Here is a 20606-nt window from a genome sequence, read left to right as displayed (position 1 = left end):
GACCTGTAACTCCACGTGGGCTACATATGATGCTAATACAAAGTCAATGATATCATATCATTGGGATCATATCTAGGATCATTAACCCAAAAAATGACTGATGATCAACAGCAACTCAAAATACATACATGCAACAAGGAAATATATACTGTACTATACCCAGCAGCATATTCACACATTCCAACTTACATTTGCAGTGGTCCTGCTGGTTGAGCTGGTGGCTGGGACTGCTCCATGTCTTGCAGTGTTGGGTGTGGCTGTAGTTGGCAGTGGGCTCCCAGTGGTGAAGGTTGCTTTTCTGTACTTTCACTACGGCCACAAATAAACAAAACAACATTTAATAATTGTTTATTAGGAAAATATTAGGAAAACCTGGGGCATCAGGTAGCCTAGTGGTTAGAGCGTTGGGCCAGTAACCGAAAGGTTGCTAGATCAAATCCCCGAGCTGACAAGGTAAAAATATGCCGTTCTGCCCCTGAACAAGGCAGTTAACCCACTGTTCCTAGGCCGTCATTGAAAATAATATTTTTTTCTTAACTGACTTGCCTAGTTAAATAAAGGTAAAATAAAAAAATTACAAATAAATTAAAAAATAAATCGCACAAAAAAAATCTCTCTGCTCATGCATGGCAATGCGCTCTACCCATGAAACCCTGCTTTCCTTTCCATGTCTAAATTTACTCCACACAGAGCCTGCAGGATAACACCATGCAGAGTAATTGATATTTCATGTTTTCTTCATGGTACGCTAGATAATCCTGTGGTATAATGTATTTTTGTCAACACAGGAAAATCTGTAAAACACATTTAATTGAATTAATTGAATGGAGCAAAGAACGACAGAATGGCTGATCTTCCTTTTTTAAGTTCATTAACAAGCTTCAACAAAGCTGCATGGAGATTGGAGAGCATTTAAACATTTCACTTTGGAAGAAAGAAAAATAAACTGTTTAAAAAACACTGTCAGGTCAGTCAGAACTGACTCTCACTGAGCTAATACTGCCTTGAGTAAAGAGAGGATATGCCATGAGAATCTGCCTTCAGTGAACACCGCTGAAACCCAAAAAGCTGATTGCAGATAATGCCTCTGTCATGATGATAAGGCATTTCTCACCTCTCTCCTGATTGGCAGGCCAATACTGAACAATTGAGCGTGAGATGTCAGTGTCAAACCTGAGGATAAAGGGTCTGCATACAAAGGTTCGGCTTGCTCCTAGCAGAACTCGGCTAGGTAAAGCGACAGTCTGTGCTCGCATATTCCCTAAAGACCTTCGCTTGAAAAACAAGAAAAAGGCTGAAATATTACTGTTGTTTGTCCCTGCTAATACAACGTAGCAACAACATTTGAATTATTTTTTTATTTTACCTTTATTTGACTAGGCAACTCAGTTAAGAACGAATTCTTATTTACAATGACAGCCTACCCCGGCCAAACCAGGACGATGCTGGGCCAATTGTGCACCGCCCTATGGGACTTCCAATCGTGATAGAGCCTGGATTCAAACCAGGGACTGTAGTGATGCCTCTTGCACTAAGATGCAGTGCCTTAGACCGCTGCGCCACTCGGGAGCCCTAGACAGAAACACTTCCTGAAATTAGTCAGAATTAAGAAATCTGTCATTCATTTTGACATTTTTACAGAAGAGGTCTTAGTCGCACAATTTTACATCTCACTAAGATGTTTGGTGCAGTATTTCTCAAGTGAAAATGTTTGCATTGAAACTAGTCGTATCTCGTTAAATGACAACACTTCATGTTTCCACTACTACTAGAAGTAGTACTGTTGATCAAGTAGTACATTTCAACAACAACAACACAAATTGTGAGCACGTACAGCCCCCAAAAAACCTGCCTAAGACCAAAACATCACAAAATGTAAAATATGCAAAAACTGTTTTGACTGGTAAGCTTTATTCGGTTGGGTGAAAAGTTCATGTGATTGGAGACAGATGCCACACAATTAAGCAATATGCCCCAAGGAGGTGTGGTATATGGCCAATATACCACGGCTAAGGGATGTTCTTTGTATAACACAACGCAGAGTGCCTGGACACAGCCCTTAGCCGTGGTATATTGGCCATATATCACAAACCCCCAGGTGCCTTATTGCTATTATAAACTGGTTACCAATGTAATTAGAGCAGTAAAAATAAGTGTTTTGTCAAACGTGTGGTATACGTTCTGATATACCATGGCTGTCAGCCAATCAGCACTCAGGGCTTGAACCACCCAGTTTATAACAGAGAATAATGACTGGTCTGAAATGTTCCACTTTTTTGATTGCATTTACAGTGTCGATAGACTTGACTCCTTTTACAAATAATTTGTATTCTTAAATGCTATAAAGCACAGGTTATAGCCTAAAGATAAAGTATTGGCTGTTATTTTCAACGTATTAAAACCAAATTGTTTATGAAACAGTCAATGGAAAAATGTGGAGTTATGCTCCACACTTGAACGCACCCAAACCTTATTTAACGAGGAGAATTACACATGAAAGTAATCCTCAGTGTTCCATTTGTACAGTCTTAATCTGTGACAGCCTCCCCCCTCACATGGAAGGATTTGCAGGAAACATGTTAAGACACTTCATGACCAAAAGTATGTGGACACCCACTCATCAAACATCTCATTCCATATCATGGGCATTAATATGGTGTTGGTCCCCAACTATAACAGCCTCCACTCCTCAAGGAAGGCTTTCCACTAGATGTTGGAACATTGCTGCAGGTACTTGCTTCCATTCAGCCACAAGAGCATTAGTGAGGTCGGGCACTGATGTTGGGCGATTAGGCCTGGCTAGCAGTCAGTGCTCCAATTCACCCCAAAGGTGTACGATGGGGTTGAGGTCAGGACTCTGTGCAGGACAGTTAAGTTCTTCCACACCGACCTCGTCAAACCATTTCTGTATGGACCACTCTTTGTGCACGGGGGCATTGTCATGCTGAAACAGGAAAGGGCCTTCCCCAAACTGTTGCCTCAAAGTTGGTAGCACAGAATTGTCTGGAAGGTCATTATTTGCTGTAGCGCTATGATTTCCCTTCACTGGAACTAAGGGGCCTAGCCCGAACCATGAAAAACAGCCCCAGATTATTATTCCTCCCCCATCAAACTTTGCAGTTGGCACTATGCATTGGAGCAGGTAGCGTTCTCCTGGCATCCGCCAAACACAGATTCAACCGTCGGACTGCCAGATGGTGAAGCGCGATTCATCATTCCATTGAACGCGTTTCCACTGTTCCAGAGTCCAATGGCCACGAGCTTTACACCATTTCAGCAGACGCTTGGCATTGCACATGGTGATCTTAGGCTTGTGTGTGGCTGTTTAGCCATGGAAACCCATTTCACGAAGCTCCCGACTAATAGTTATTGTGATGACGTTGCTTCCAGAGGCAGTTTGGAACTCGGTAGTGAGTGTTGCAACAGAGGACAGACAATTTTTACGCACTACACATTTCAGCACTCGCCAGTCCTGTTCTGTGAGCTTGTGTGGCCTACCACTTTGCGGCTGAGCCGTTGATGCTCCTAGACATTTCCACTTCACAATAACAGCACTTACAGTTGACAGGGGAAGCTCTAGTAGGGCAGAAATTTGACGAAGTGACTTGTTGGAAAGGTGGCATCCTATGACAGTGCCATGTTGAAAGTCACTGAGCTCTTCAGTAAGGCCTTTCTACTGCCAATGTTTGTCTATGGATAATGCATGGCTGTGTGCTTGATGCGATAAATCTGTCAGCAACGGGTGTGGCTGAAATAGCCGAATCCACTCATTTCAAGGGGTGTGCACATACTTGTGTATCTATAGTGTATAAACCCATGGATGTCTCACAGATTCAGGACACCTGGTTAAGTCCAAGACATCGTAGTATGTCTTATGAATGCATGTAGGTAAACCCCAAACTCTTTTCAAACGTCCACATTGGTCTCAGGTAGAAGTTGTCATTATAACCTATCCTATACCTATCCTATCCCCTAATCATAAGAAGTGACAAGATGTCTGACCCTGGCTCATTAGTTAGGGGCAACTTCCATCTCACTCTGTGGTCCTGTAAACATTTGGCTCATGCAGCTTAGAGATAAAATTCACCTAGAGGAGCGCTTTAAGAACTCTATTTCCTATCTTTACTGAGGAAGAGAAAGGGCTAATATATTTGTTGCCATATCAGTCTTACTAAATCCCCCCGCGAGGATTAGACAAATTGTATTTTATGATCACGTATAATACCCAAATCGTATGTATCATTAAAATATCATGTTGTCGTTGTGGCATTTCATTTTCAATAATGAATCTACATCTAGTTCAAGTTTGAAGGACATAAAAAAAAATGACATTTTATAAGCATAAATAAAAAGTCAGTCAAACACTTCCGGATTAGTTTTCATTATCTTGAGTACATGCATTGGTTAGTGATACAGTCCAACTCCATTAGGTAGTGGGTGTCTCGCTAATGACTCCACAATATTTATTTTTCAAAACAACCATAAGAACCGTACACTAAAGCAAAGACGCGCACCACAGATAAGACAGCTACTGTAGTTAAGACTAAGCCACAGCATAGTTCTTCTATGCTCCTGAATCCTGCTTTCGAGCAAAAATTAAAGCAGGAAGCATCAGTGACTAGACCAATAAAAAAGTGATCAGATGAAGCAGATGCTATGCTACAGGACTGTTTTGGTGGCACAGACTGGAATATATTCCGGGATTCCTCCAATGGCATTGAGGAGTACACCACATTAGTCATTGGCTTCATCAATAAATGCATTGATGACGTCGTCCCCACAGTGACCGTATGTACCCCAACCAGAAGCCATGGATTACAGGCAACATCCGCACTGAGCTAAAGGCTAGAGCTACCGCTTTCAAGGAGCGGGACTCTAACCCGGAAGCTTATAAGAAATCCCGCTATGCCCTCCGACGAACCATCAAACAGGCAAAGCATCAATACAGGACTAAGATCGAAGCGTACTACACCAGCTCTGACATTCGTCGGATGTGGCAGGGCTTGCAAGCAATTACAGACTACAAGGGGAAGCACAGCCGAGAGCTGCCCAGTGACACGAGCCTACCAGATAAGCTAAACTACTTCAATGCTCGCTTCGAGGCAAATAACACTGAAACATGCATGGGAGCATTAGCTGTTCGGGCAGACTGTGATCATGCTCTCCGCAGCCGATGTGAGAAAGACCTTTAAACAGGTCAACAATCACAAGGCCGCAGGGCCAGATGGACTACCAGGATGTGTACTGCGAGCATGCACTGACCAACTGGCAAGTGTCTTCACTGACATTTTCAACCTCTCCCTGTCCGAGTCTGTAATACCAACATGTTTTAAGCAGACCACCATAGTGCCTGTGCCCAAGAACACCAAGGTAACCTGCCTAAATGACTACCGACCCGTAGCACTCACGTCTGTAGCCATAAAGTGCATTGAAAGGCTGGTCATGGCTCACATCAACACCATAATCCCAGAAACCCCAGACCAACCCAGAAACCCCAGACCCACCCCCGCCCCAACATATCCACAGATGATGCAATCTCTATTGCACTCCACACTGCCCTTTCCCACCTGGACAAAAGGAACACCTACGTGAGAATTATATTCATTGACTACAGCTCAGCGTTCAATACCACAGTGACCTCAAAGCTCATCAATAAGCTAAGGACCCTGGTACTAAACACCTCCCTCTGCAACCGGATCCTGGACTTCCTGACGGACCGCCCCCAGGTGGCAAGGTTAGGTAACAACACATCTGCCACGCTGATCCTCAACACAGGGGCCCCTCAGGGGTTCGTGCTCAGTTCCCTCCTGTACTCCTTGTTCATTCAGGACTGCACCGCCAGGCATGATTCCAACTCCATCATTAAGTTTGCCGATGACAAAACAGTGGTAGGCCTGATCACCGACAAGACAGCCTATCGGGAGGATGTCAGAGACCTGGCCGTGTGGTGCCAGGACAACCTCTCCCTCAATGTGATCAAGACAAAGGAGATGATTGTGGACTATAGGAAAAAGAGGACTGAGCACGTTCCCATTCTCATCGACGGGGCTGCAGTGGAGCAGGTTGAGAGCTTCAAGTTCCTTGGTGTCCACATCACCAACAAACGAACATGGTCCAAGCACACCAAGACAGCCGTGAAGAGGGCGCAACAAAACCTATTCCCTCTCAGGAGACTGAAAATATTTGGCATGGGTCCTCAGATCCTCAAAACAGCTGCACCGTCGAGAGCATCCTGACTGGTTGCATCCCTGCCTCGTATGGCAACTGTTCGGCCTTCGATCGCAAGGCACTACAAAGGGTACTGCGTACAGCCCAGTACATCACTGGGGCCAAGCTTCCTGCCATTCTATACCAGGCGGTGTCAGAGGAAGGCCCTAAAAATTGTCGAAGACTCCAGCCACCCTAGTAATAGACTGTTCTCTCTGCTACCGCATGGCAAACAGTACCGGAGCACCAAGTCTAGGTCCAAGAGGCTGTTAAACAGCTTCTACACCAAGCCATAAGACTCCTGAACATTTAATCAAATGGCTAACCAGATTATTTGCATTTCCCCCCTTTTACACCACTGCTACTCTCTGTTGTTATCATCTATGCATAGTCACTTTAATAACTCTACCTACATGTACATATTACCTCAACTAACCGGTGCCCCCGCACATTGACTCTGTACCGGTACCCCCCTGTATATAATCTTGCTATTGTCATTTTACTGCTGCTCTTTAATTACTTGTTACTTTTATTTCTTATCCGTATTTTTTAAAACTGCATTGTTGGTTAGGGGCTCGTAAGTAAGCATTTCACATTAAGGCCCACACCTGTTGTATTCAGCACATGTGAATAATACAATTTGATTTGATAGTTCTACCACACATCGGTTTCAGTGATCCCTTCCAACTTCACATGCTAAGAAACCACCTCAAACTGTTGGGATAGAAGCCTGGAAAATAACACGGCATGAACCATCCCAGAGAGGTGTGTGTGTGTTTGTGGGTGCTTGCCACTATGCATAAGAGGCCGGCGGTCTACCCCAGGGCACAAGGCTTGCCTCCCAGCACTCTCCACACTCAGCGTGATTCACAGAATATGGGAGGAGGCAGCAAACCCTCTGCAGTCCCTTTAAAGCAGCAGCAGTTAACAAAGGTCACCATGTAGGGGTGTGAATATGCTGAAAACGCAGTTTATCTGGATTGTGTCTGCTGGGTTACACAGTGCCTTCAGAAAGTATGCCCACCCCTAGACTTTTTAACATTTTGAATTTGTAATTAATTCAATTGAGATTTTGTGTCACTGGCATCTACACAATACCCTATAATGTAAAAGTAGAATCATGTTTTCTGAATTTTTTACAAATGAATTAAAATAATAAGTTGCATGGACTCACTCTGTGTGCATTAATAGTGTTTAATATTATTTCTGAATGACTACCTCATCTCTGTACCCCAAACATACAATTATCTGTAAAGCCCCTCAGTCGAGCAGTGAATTTCAAACCAAGATACAATCCCAAAGACCAGGGAGGTTTTCCAATGTCTCGATAAAGAAGGTCACCTATCGGTATATATATATATATTTTTTTTTAAAGCAGACTGAATATCCCAATTACACTTTGGATGGTGTATCAATACACCCAGTCACTACAAAGATACAGGTGTCCTTCCTAACTCAGTTGCCGGTGAGGAAGGGATCCGCTCAGGGATTTCACCCTGAGGCCAATGGTGACTTTAAAAACAGTTACAGAGTTTAATGGCTGTGATAGTTTTCTCCTGAGGATGAATCAACAACATTGTAGTTACTCCACAATACTAACTTAAATGACAAAGTGAAAAGAAGGACACCTGTACAGAATTTTTAAAAATCCACAACATCCATCCTGTTTGCAATAAGGCCCTAAAGTAAAACTGCTAAAAAGGCAATGAACTATATGTTCTGAATACAAAGCATTATGTTGGAGGAAAATCCAACAACACGTCACTGAGTACCACTCTTCATACACTACAAAAGTATGTGGACACCCCTTCAAATTAGTGGATTCAGCTATTTCAGCCACATGTATAAAACTGAGCACACAACCATGCAATGTCTAAACACAAACATTGGCAGTAGAAGGGCCTGTACTGAAGAGCTCAGTGACTTTCAATGTGGCATCATCATAGGATGCCACCTTTCCATCAAGTCACTCCATCAAACTTCTGCCCTACTAGAGCTGCCCCAGTCAACTGTAAGTGCTGTTATTATGAAGTGTGAACGTCTAGGAGCAACAACGGCTCAGCCGCAAAGTGGTAGGCCACACAAGCTCACAGAATGGGACCACTGAGTGCTGAAACACGTAGCCTGTAAAAATTGTCTGTCCTCGGTTACAACGCTCACTACCGAGTTCCAAACTGCCTCTTGGAGCAACGTCAGCACAACAACTGTTTGCCGGGAGCTTCCTGAAATGGGTTTCCATGGCCGAGCAGCCGCACACAAGCCTAAGATCACCATTCGCAATGCCAAGCGTCGGCTGGAGTGGTGTAAAGGTCATCGCCATTGGACTCTGGAGCAGTAGAAACGCATTCTCTGGAGTGATGAATCACGCTTCACCATCTGGCAGTCCAAAGGACGAATCTGGGTTGGGCAGATGCCAGAAAACCTCTACCTGCCCCAATGCATAGTGTCAACATTAAAGTTTGGTGGAGGGAGGTATAATGGTCTGGGGGTGTTTTCATGGTTCGGGCTAGGCCCCTTAGTTCCAGTGAAGGGAAATCTTAGCGCTACAGCATACAATGACATTCTAGATGATTCTGTGCTTCCAACATTGTGCCATCAGTTTGGAGAAGGCCCTTTCCTGTTTCAGCATGACAATGCCACCATGCACAAAGCGAGGTCCATAGAGAAATGGTTTGTCGAGATCAGTGTAGAAGTGAGCCAGGCCTAATCGCCCAACATCAGTGCCAGACTTCGCTAATACGCTTGTGGCTGAATGGAAACAAGTCCCCGTAGAAATGTTCCAACATCTAGTAGAAAACCTTCTTAGAAGAGTGGAGGCTGTAATAGAAGCAAAGGGGGACCAACTCCATATTATGATTTTGGAATAAGATGTTCTACGAGCAGGTGTCCACATACCATGTAGTTTGTTTTCAAGAACGGTGGCGTCTGCATCATGTTATGGGTATGCTGGTCATCGGCAAGGACTAGGGAATTTTTTTAGATAAATAGAAATGTAAGAGAGCTAAGCACAGGCAAAATCCTAGAGGAAAACCTGGTTCAGTCTGCTTTCCAACAGACACTGGGAGACAAATTCACCTTTCAGCAGGACAATAACCTAAAACATAAGGACAAATATACACTGATTTACTTACCAAGATGACATTGAATGTTCCCGAGTGGTCTAGTTACAGCTTTGACTTAAATTGGCTTGAAAATCTATGGCAAAAACTTGAAAATGGCTGACTAGCAATGATCAACAACCAACTTGGCAGAGATTGAAGAATGGAAAAAATTATCAATGTGCAAATACTGTAAAATCCAGGTGTGCAAATCTCTTAAGAGACTTACCCAGAAAGAGTCGCTGACAAATGTATTCTTACATGTATTGACTCAGGGGGGTGAATACTAACAGTACCAGTCAAAAGTTTTGGACACACCTCCTTATTCAAGGGTTTTTCTTTATTTTTACTATTTTCTACATTGTAGAATAATAGTGAAGACATCAAAACTATGAAATAACACATATGGAATCATGTAGTAACCAAAAAAGTGTTAAAAATATTTAAACATATTTTAGATTTGAGATTCTTCAGTCGCCACCCTTTGGCTTGATGACAGCTTTGCACACACTTGGCATTCTCTCAACCAGCTTCATGAGGTAGTCACCTGGAATGCTTTTCCAACAGTCTTGAAGGAGTACCCACATATGCTGAGCACTTGCTGCTTTTTCTTCACTCTGCGGTCAAACATATCCCAAATATTCTCAACTGGGTTGAGGTAGGGTGATTGTGGAGGCCAGGTCATGTGATGCAGCACTCAATCACTCTCCTCCTTTGTCAAACAGCCCTTACAGAGCCTGGTGGTGTGTTTTGGGTTATTGTCCTGTTGAAAAACAAATGATAGTCCCACTAAGAGCAAAACAGATGGGACTACGTATCGCTGCAGAATTCTGTGGTATCCATGCTGGTTAAGTGTGCGTTGAACTCTAAATGAATCACTGACAGTGTCACCAGCAATGCACCCCCACAGCATCACACCTCCACCTCCATGCTTCACACTGGGAATCACACATGCGGAGATCATTCGACATGGCGGTTGGAACCAAACATCTCAAATTTTGACAGATTTCCACCGGTCTAATGTTCATTGCTTGTGTTTCTTGGCCCAAGCAAGTCTCTTCTTCTTATTGGTGTCCTTTAGTAGTGGTTCCTTGGTAGCAATTTGAACATGAAGGCCTGATTCGCGCAGTCTCCCCTGAACAGTTGATGTTGAGATGTGTCTGTTACTTGAACTCTGGGAAGCATTTATTTGGGTTGCAATTTGAGGTGCAGTTAATTGCAGATTTCTGAGGCTGATAACTAATGAACTTATCCTCTGCAGCAGAGGGAACTCTGGGTCTTCCTTTCCTGTGGCGGTCCTCATGAGAGCCATTTTCATCATGGTGCTGGATGGTTTTTGCAACTTTACTTGAAGAAACTTTCAAAGTTCTTGACATTTTCTGTATTGACTGACCTTCATGTAATGAGGAACTGTCGTTTTTCTTTGCTTATTTGAGCTGTTCATACCATAATATGGACTTGGTATTTTACCAAGTAGGGCTATCTTCTGTATACCACCCCTACCTGGTCACAACACAACCGATTGGCTCAAACGCATTAAGAAGGAAAGAAACTCCACAAATGAACTTTTAACAAGGCACACCTGTTAATTGAAATGCATTCCAGGTGATACCTCATGAAGCTGGTTGAGAGAATGCCAAGAGTGTGCAAAGCTGTCATCAAGGCAAAGGGTGGCTAATTTGAAGAATCTCAAATATAAAATAGATTTGGATTTAACACTTTTTCGGTTACTAAATTATTCAACATGTGTTGTTTCATAGTTTTGATGTCCTCACTATTATTCTACAATGTAGAAAATAGCAAAAATAAAGAAAAACCCTTGAAGGAGGAGATGTGTCCAAACTTTTGACTGGTACTGTAGGTGAATTAGATATTTCTGTATTTCATTTTCAATACATTTGTAAAAAATCTAAAAACATGTTTTCACTTTGTCATTATGGGGTATTGTATAGATGTGGGAAAAAAATCTACTCCATTTTGAAGTCATTCTATAACAACAAAATATGGAATAAGTTAAGAGGTACTTTCTGAAGCATAGAAAACTACCTAGACATTACATAAACAAAGTCCTGTGAGGAGGGGAGGAGCGGACGCCTTGGAGAGTGTTGGGATATGGCTCAAGTCCTCTGATAGACTGACCTGTGTCTTGGGGTTTCATGTGAAGTCTGCTCTGATTGGCTGGAAGGATCTCCAATTTGACAATGTCAGAGGTTTGGGCCAATAGCTGTGTGGCCTCCATCAGGGAACAGTGCTCAGTGCTGGTCCCATCTATAGACAGGATGAGATCACCTATATGCAATGCCCCACACCTGAGAGAAAGAGGGGTAAGAAAGGGACAGACAGAGAGGGATTTGAAAGGAGAAAAGCTTATCACATTTATTCTAAAGCTACTCAATTTTCATGCAAAATATATGGTCTCTTTGGTGCTCAAGTAAAAAGTGAGACATTGTGTGTGACAGGTGGCTTGCCTCACCTTTCCACCACACTGGCTTGTTTGATCTTGTCGATGACGATGACCTGTTTGTTCCTGTACACAGCAGTAGCCAGGCTGACACCCAGACTGGCTGCAGGACACTTCACTATCTCCACCAGTAGGGGGCCAGAGGCCTGCTGCACTGACTCTGAGAGACACAGACATACACAACATCAGGGGGGAATATCCATAGTACTGTAGCGAATTGACGAGGTCGCTTGGTGTTGGGTTAAGGTTGCTACAGTACAAAGTGACGAAATTGGAAATGTGAGCAAGACAATGGAGCTGATCGTGGACTACAGGAAAAGGCGGGCCGAACAGCCCCTCATTAACATGGACGGGGCTGTAGTAGAGTGGGTCGAGAGTTTCAAGTTCCTTGGTGTTCACATCACCAACAAATTATCATGGTCCAAACATACCAAGACAGTCGTGAAGAGGGTACAACAAAACCTTTTCCCCCTCAGGAGACTGAAAAGATTTGGCATGGGTCCCCAGATCTTCAAAATGTTCTACAGCTGCACCATCAAGAGCATCCTGACCGGTTGCATCACCGCCTGGTATGGAAACTGCTCGGCCTCTGACCGCAAGGCACCACAGAGGGTAGTGCGAACGGCCCAGTACTTCACTGGGGCTAAGCTTCCTGCCATCCAGGACCTACACAATAGGCGGTGTCAGAGGAAAGCCCTTAAAATTGTCAGAGACTCCAGTCACCCAAGTTATAGACTGTTCTCTCTGCTACCGCACGGCAAATGGTACCGGAGCGCCAAGTCTAGGACCAAAAGGCTCCTCAACAGCTTCTACCCCCAAGCCATAAGACTGCTGAACAATTAATAAAATCGCCACCGGCCAATTTACATTGACACACACCCCTCCCCTCCTTTTTTTTACACTGCTGCTACCTGCTGTTTATTATCTATGCATAGTCACTTCCCCCCCACCTACATGTACAATTACCTCAACTAACCTGTACCCCCGCACAATGACTCAGTACCGGTGCCCCTGGTATATAGCCTCGTTATTGTTATTCTTATTGTGTTACTTTTTATTATACATTTTATTTTAGTCTACTTGGTAAATATTTTCTTAACTCTTCTTGAACTGCACTGTTGGTTAAGGGCTTGTAAGTAAGCATTTCATGGCAAAGTCTACACTTGTTGTATTCGGCGCATGTGACAAATAGAGTTTGATTTGATACACTTACTTTCTCTTATGGTGGAAAAATGCAAGATGATGTTATAATAGTTTTATTGCATCAAATGGTTGTTTTATGCAAATGAATAGAGGATTCTTATAACTATTGTGTGTGTGTTCTACTGAGGATGGGCCTCTGGGAAATAACACTGACAGGAGATTTATGATGTCTTCTGGGTGATAAAACCTAAAGAGCATTCCAGAGCATGAGTTAATGTTTCTGTTCTATACCGTACCAGGGCGACATGGCTCCAGTATGGAGTTGGGGGGCCAGACACTGGTCTCTACTGTACACAATGAAAACTGTTGACACAGCATATACTGTCTGCTATGAATTATAGGTGTCTTTCATACAAATCTTAACCTTGTGACCCATTCTATACATCTGTTGTTCGTCATGTAGGTTGAAAGGGGTGTATCTTGGCTATAAAATACCTTTGTACTTTTGTCTCGGGGCTCTCAACGAATCATCTGAGCGTGAATCGTTGACCAGCCATCATTATTGTAGAGCAGTCAATCAATTAACTTTGTATGTGTGCATTGTATTGACCTGCTCCCTTATTAATATGTGATTAAAGATTTAGTTGAAGTATAACTCTGACTTGTGTGATAAGTTTGTCTCACCTCATTTGACAGTAAAGAAATTAACCACCACACTCTTCATTATCTCCTCTCTCTAAACTGAAAAACCCATTATATTCTTTCAGGGGGCATTTGGTTTGATAATGATGCTCTCCAAATATATTTGAAATAAGGATATTCCCTTTAACCTCAACCCACCTCACTTAACACTCAACTATGGCAGTACAGAGGTCAATCTGTCTCAGCTGATGACATATGAGACAACCTATCCAGCGATACAGAGAATCGACAGAGCTAGGGGCTTGCAGCGCAACGGAAACGTCCGCTTGTCTGAGACCTTGTATGGGACTTATGTACAACCTTGTCCTGCCTGGGGAGTGTCATTATGCCTGGGAAGTGTCATCGTACCAGAGGAGTGTCCCAGACCCGGGCTGACTAACCCAGGCATGACTGTCACTGATTTATATAGCTGTACTGAGGGGCGTGTGCTGCTTGCCAGATGAAGATAGTAAAATCCTTTTCATATTGGAGGAGAACAGACTGAAGGTCTATTTGACCTCACCAAACGGATGCAATCTCTGTCCTCAACATTCTGTATCCTTCTGAGGGGCTCGCTTTAAAGCAAGAACGTCTGTCTGTCTCAGAAAGCACTAGTGTTAATTAGGACTAATTCGGGTATATGAAAGCCTAGATCTCCATTTGCTTTTTAACTTAATTAAGAAAAAGAAAATAATTAGACGCAACCCACAAAAGATATATATTTTTTTAAATCACCCTAAACCTCCGGATGGTTTGTCTGTATACTTCAATACAATATAGAGTAGACTTCCATATTGGAATTATTCAAGTATATTTATCGATTGTATGTATGTACTTGCTGTACCATTCCTACTCAGTGTTTTTGGAGCCGTGTGAATCCTGGGGTTGCGTCTTGTGCAGACAATACTCTAATACATTCTTGTGGAACTGACACATTATTTACCCTCAGAGCGATGTTGCCTGGCCTGCCGTATTCTCACATATTCCCCCTCCGCCAGGCGTGTGTGTGCTCACCCATGAGGGAGACATCATACTCAATCAGGAACAGGGCTTCCTGGCTACACTGCATCAGCATAGTCAGAGCGTCAGCATGCTTCTCTCGGTTTAAGGGCATCCCGCCTATGCTCAGCACACGGTCACCAGCCTTCAGTGTGCCCTCTCTGGTAAAGAGATAGGGGGGGGGGGGCATTGTAAAAAGAGAGAAAGGAGAGAGAGATGAGAGAGAAAGTGTATGTAAAGGAGGGCAGTGAATATAGGCACTCAGTCCACACAGGCACATCAGATGGCCATCTTTCTGTTTGCTGTCTCTGGGAAAAAATTACAATTTCAAAAGGAAAGAAAGGGGAAGAAGGGGATGTTTTGTAAAAGAGAGATTCTATCTCTGACCTTTCAGGAAATGAACAAACATAAATAATATCAATATATTCTCTCATGGCGTACACTATACTCACCATGTCACTGCTTGCTATACAAAAGTCATGTTGCCCTCAATATTCTGAGAAATCTTGGACAGTGCGGTACAGCATTCAGTTAACTAGTCCCTAGCCTTAGGATGAAGCTTGCCCTTTATACTGTGAAAGTGGATTTAACATTAATGCATGACTGCATTTCCATAGGTCTTTGAGGCAACGCGCATCCCTACATCTTTTCAATGGCATTTGCAATGAAACAAATGGCAAAGGAGCAAACCAGGGTCAGCAAGCTATAAAGATTGCATACAGATCCATACACTGACTGAAAACAAGGCACTCCAGAGCATCTTAAATAACTTACTAAGTGCTATTTCTAGGCATAAGTAAGTCAGTCAGGGTCTCAACTCACTGTTAGTTCGGATAGTAGAATATACAATGTGCAATTTCAAAATTTGGTAGTAAATCAGCAGTTTTCCTATTGGTATGTCAGTCACTGAAGGCAGTCAATTAGCCCATGTCAGCTAACATTCTATAGATTGCATGAAAAAATTACTGACCGGAAGGCAAGGCACTGGCACAAGGGCCCCGACCTCCGGGGGGCCCCATTGATTTTGTTCGTCACTCTCACTCATATCACTTAAACATGGCGTAAGTCATGGCAAAATGTGTAGAATTGCAGGAACATTTGCTTTAAAACTGCAATCTCTTCTCTCAACTCCAAATTAAAAGATGGTGCTGCAGTGGATAACGGCCGTTTCATGAGCTCCTGACCAATTCTGCTATTTTGTGTTAATTTATGCTGATCTTAGCTTTTTTACACAATGTCTCCGCCATCACCTCCTATGATCGAAAAAGGCTTTTGGACATCAGAACAGCGATCACTAATCTTGATTTGGATGAAGAGCTCTACTTCAACAAGTCACAGCTTTTCTGCTTACTCCGGACCAGACCCTAATCAATGGGACTTGAAAGAGGAAGTGGCTCCGAAAAAGAGGCAGGCTGCCTCCTAACGAGTTTATGTCTGCGAACAAATAGACCGCCATTGCCCTCTGTTGTTCTGTTGGGGAATGCGCAGTCACTGGAGAAAAAACTGGATGAACTCCGTTCGAGACTCCTTCAGGACCTGAAGAACTGTAATATTCTATGCTTCTCAGAGTCTTGGCTGAACAAGGACATGGATAATGCATATGTCGCGTGTTTCTATATGCATCGTGTAGACCGGGCGGCAACCTTGGGTAAAAACTCAAACAGGAGGAACCAGTGACGCTCTCAGTACGGAAATAGACCAATAAAGCAGATGCTAAGTTAGCACAGACTGGAATATGTTCCGTGAGTCACCGGCTTCATACAGTAACTGCATCGACAACGTCGTCCCCACAGTGACCATACGTACATAACCCAACCACAAGCCTTGGATTACAGGTAACATCTGCACTGGGCTAAAGGCTAGAGCTGCCTCTTTCAAGGAGCGGGACACTAATCTGGACACATAAGAAATCGCGCTACGACGAGCCATCAAAACAGGAAAAGCGTCAATCCAGGACTAAGATTAAATCCTACTACGCCGGCACTGATTCTCGTCGGATGTGGCATGGCTTGCAAACTACCACGGATTACAAAGGGAAACCCAGCTGCGAGCTGCCTAGTGACGCAAGCCTACCAGACAAGCTAAATGCCTATGCTCACTTCGAGGCAAACACTGAATCATGCATGAAAGCACCAGCTGTTCCGACGACTGTGTGATCTCGCTCTTCGTAGCTGATATGAGTAAGACCTTTAAATAGGTTAACATTCACAAGGCCGCAGGGCCAGACGGATTACCAGGATGCGTACTCAGAGCATGTGCTGATCAAGGACATCAACCACCCGAGCCACTGCCTGTTCACCCCGCTATTATCCAGAAGGCGAGGTCAGTACAGGTGCATCAAAGCTGGGACCGAGAGACTGAAAAACAGCTTCTATCTCAAGGCCATCAGACTGCTAAATAGCCATCTCCAGCACATCAGAGGCTGCTGCCTGTAGACATAGATTAGGAATCACTGGACACTTTATGGAAATGAAACACTGGCCACTTTAATAATGTCTCCATATCTTGCATTACTCATCTCATATGTATAAACTGTACTCTATACTATTCTACAGTATCTTAGTCACTTTAATTGTTTGTCAATATTGCATCACCCATTCTCATATGTATATACTGTACTTTATACTATGCCACTGTATCTTAGTCCAATGCCGCTCTGACATACATGTATATATATTCTTAATCCATTCCTTACTTAGATTTACGTTTATTTTGGGTATAAGTTGTAAAACTGTTAGATATTACTTGTTAGATATTACTGCACTGTCGGAGCTAGAAGCATAATCATTTCACTACACCCGCAGTAGCATCTGCTAAACATGTGTATGTGACCAATAACATTTAATTTGATCAGCTTCTTCACTGACATTTTCCACCTCTCCCTGATCCCAGTCTGTAATACCTACAGTACATGTTTGAACATGGTGTAAGAAACATTAATATAAGAAACATGAATGTGTTGGAAATCCCAAATTGTCTGCATAGTCAACTTACACACAGCTCTGACACACACACTTATCCCACCAGACATGTCACCAGGGGTCTTTTCACAGTCCCCAAATCCAGAACAAATTCAAGATGACATACAGTATTAAATAGAGCCCTTAATGCATGGAACTTCCTTCCATCTGATATTGCTCAAATCAACAGCAAACCTGGTTTCAAAAAACAGATAAAGCAACACCTCACGGCACAATGCCTCTCCTCTATTTGACCGAGATAGTTGTGTGTATGCATTGTATGTAGGCTACGTGTGCATTTAAAAAAGTTTTATATAGTTCTGTCCTCGAGCTGATCTTGTCTATTGATGTTCTGTATTATGTCATGTTTCATGTTTTGTGTAGACCCCAGGAAGAGTAGCTGCTGCTTTTCCAACAGCCAATGGGGATCCTAATAAAATATAAAAATTAAAATACCAAACATTTGTAATAGACTACCATAGTCCCTGTGCCCAAGAAGGTAAGATAACCTGTCTAAATGACTATTGCCCCGAAGCACTCATATATGTAGCCATGAAATGCTTTTAAAACTCTTTAGAGATAGGGGGCAGCATTGGGAAGTTTGGATGAAAAGCGTGCCCAGAGTAAACTGCCTGTTACTCAAGCCCAGAAGCTAGAATATGCATATAATTAGTAGATTTGGATAGAAAACACTCTAACGTTTCCAAAACTGTTAAAATAATGTCTGTGAGTATAACAGAACTCATATGGGAGGCGAAAACCTGAGAAAAATCCAACCAGGAAGTGGGAATTCTGAGGTTTGTAGTTTTCAAGTGAATGCCTATCGAACATTCAGTGTCTGTGGGGTCAGATTGCACTTCCTAATGCTTCCACTAGATGTCAACAGTCTTTAGAAGTTGTTTCAGGCTTCTATTGTGAAAGGGGAGCGAATAAGAGCACTCTAAGCAGATGGCCCAGGTGAAAGCCTTTAGTTTAGTCACACGCATGGCCGTGAGAGCGAGCTCCGTTCCCTTTCCTTTTTAATGAAAACAGTATTGTCCGGTTGAAACATTATTGACTATTTATGATAAAAACACCCTAAGGATTGATTAGAAACATCGTTTGACATGTTTCTACGAACTCAAATTGAACTTTTTGACTTTTGGTCTAGACTTTGTGCCCGCGCTTTGTGCATTTGGATTACTGGACTAAATGCAAAACAAACATTTATTGTCTAACATGGAGACCTGGGAGTGCCATCAGATGAAGATCATCAAAGGTAAGTGATTAATTGTAATGCTATTTCTGACTCTTGTGACACCTCTCCTTGGTTGGAAAATGGCTGTATGGTTTTTGTGGCTAGGCGCTGACCTAACATAATCGCATGGTGTGCTTTCACCGTAAAGCCTTTTTGAAATCAGACACAGCGGCTGGATTAACAAGAAGTGTATCTTTAAAATGGTGTATAATACTTGTATGTTTGAGGAATTTTAATTATGAGATTTCTGTGGTTTGAATTTGGCGCCCTGCAATTTCACTGGCTGTAGGCCAGGTGTTCCACTAGCGGAACCCCCTTCCCAGAAAGGTTAAAGGCTCACATCAACACCATCATTAAGTTTGCTGACGACACAACGGTGGTAGGTCTGATCACCGACAACGATAAGACAGCCTATAGGGAGGAGATCAGAGACCTGGCAGTGTGGTGCCAGGACAACAACTTTTCCCTCAACTTCAGCAAGACAAAGGAGCTGATAGTGGACCACAGGAAATGGCGGGCTGAGCATGCCCCCATCCAGATCGGTGGGTTTGTTGTGGAGCGGATCAAGAGCTTCAAGTTCCTCATGTCCACATGACTAAGGATTTTTATTATTTGATTATATTTTTTTCCTTATTATTATTTTATTGAATATCCGAAACATACAATGTTCTTGCAGTGAAGACGCTCAACAACTACACCATACCAGTCATCCAACAGACTCCCATTCAGAGCGACACACAGAAGCATCCAGGGTCAATGCCCTGCTCAAGGACACGTTGACAGACCAGGCCAAAAAACGTGAACCAGAACCCTCCAAGATCCCCCCCAGTTCCCCAATAGCTGTTCCTCAACCACTCGAGATCCCTCCCACAGCCCCCCCAAGAAGAAAAATAAAAATACAATTAATTCCATTCCCCACCCCAAGAACCCCCCAATGCACCAACAACCAAGAGAATGAACTAAAGAGAAAAAAGGAAAAGACAGAAGAAAACAGCAAACAACAAAAGCAAAAAAATATTTAAAAAAATAAAATATAAAAAATAAGAACATCAAGGACGACTAAAATCATTACAGCAATGCCAAATGTACAGTATATGTTTGTGGCACTACTACGTGTATGTGTGTGTGTTCTTGTATGAGTTTATTTGAATGAGAGTGTGTGTGTGTATATAAATGTGTACAAACACCTGCACGGCATCAGCCTCAGGCAAACCGGCACTAGCTGTAAAAATACTGTCCCTCAGTGTCATTCAAACATACTTTATAATATGTTTTATTTGGCCTTTTTTAAAAAAAACATATCTTTGACCATCATTTTATCTTGCGTAGAGCACCTCCACTCCCACTTGTATCCAATTCCACATCCCAACCCTCAGCTCATCCTATCTACAGTTGAAGTCGGAAGTTTACATACACTTAGGTTGGAGTCATTAAAACAAAATGTTTCAACCACTCCACAAATGTCTTGTTAACAAACTATAGTTTTGGCAAGTTGGTAAGGACATCTACTTTGTGCATGACACAATACATTTTTCCAAAAATTGTTTACAGACAGATTATTTCACTTATAAATCACTGAATCACAATTCCAGTGGGTCAGAAGTTTACATACACTAAGTTGACTGTGCCTTTTAAACAGCTTGGAAAATTCCCAAAAATTATGTCATGGCTTTAGAAGCTTCTGATAGGCAAATTTACATATTTCCAGTCAATTGGAGGTGTACCTGTGGATGTATTTCAAGGCCTACCTTCAAACTCAATGCCTCTTTGCTTGACATCATGGGAAAATCAAAAGAAATCAGCCAAGACCTCAGAAAAGA

The 20606-nt window shown here is 42.8% G+C and overlaps 1 protein-coding gene across 2 annotated transcripts in view; it reads right to left on the bottom strand.

Annotated features, from left to right (window-relative positions):
- Positions 1-20606, bottom strand: part of LOC115166314 (glutamate receptor-interacting protein 2) — a 96392-nt gene that overhangs the window by 17449 nt on the left and 58337 nt on the right. For both annotated transcript variants that reach the window (XM_029720219.1, XM_029720220.1), the window contains exons 7-10: positions 14605-14750; positions 11779-11926; positions 11445-11614; positions 190-309 (exon numbers count right to left, since the gene is read on the bottom strand). In XM_029720219.1, the coding sequence (XP_029576079.1) occupies positions 190-309; positions 11445-11614; positions 11779-11926; positions 14605-14750 (584 nt within the window). The remainder of the gene's footprint in view (positions 1-189; positions 310-11444; positions 11615-11778; positions 11927-14604; positions 14751-20606) is intronic.

Source organism: Salmo trutta, chromosome 28 (genome assembly GCF_901001165.1).
Source record: "Salmo trutta chromosome 28, fSalTru1.1, whole genome shotgun sequence".
NCBI classification, from domain to species: Eukaryota; Metazoa; Chordata; class Actinopteri; order Salmoniformes; family Salmonidae; genus Salmo; species Salmo trutta.
Note: the sequence above shows the minus strand (reverse complement) of the source record. Positions and strands in the feature narration are given on the sequence as shown.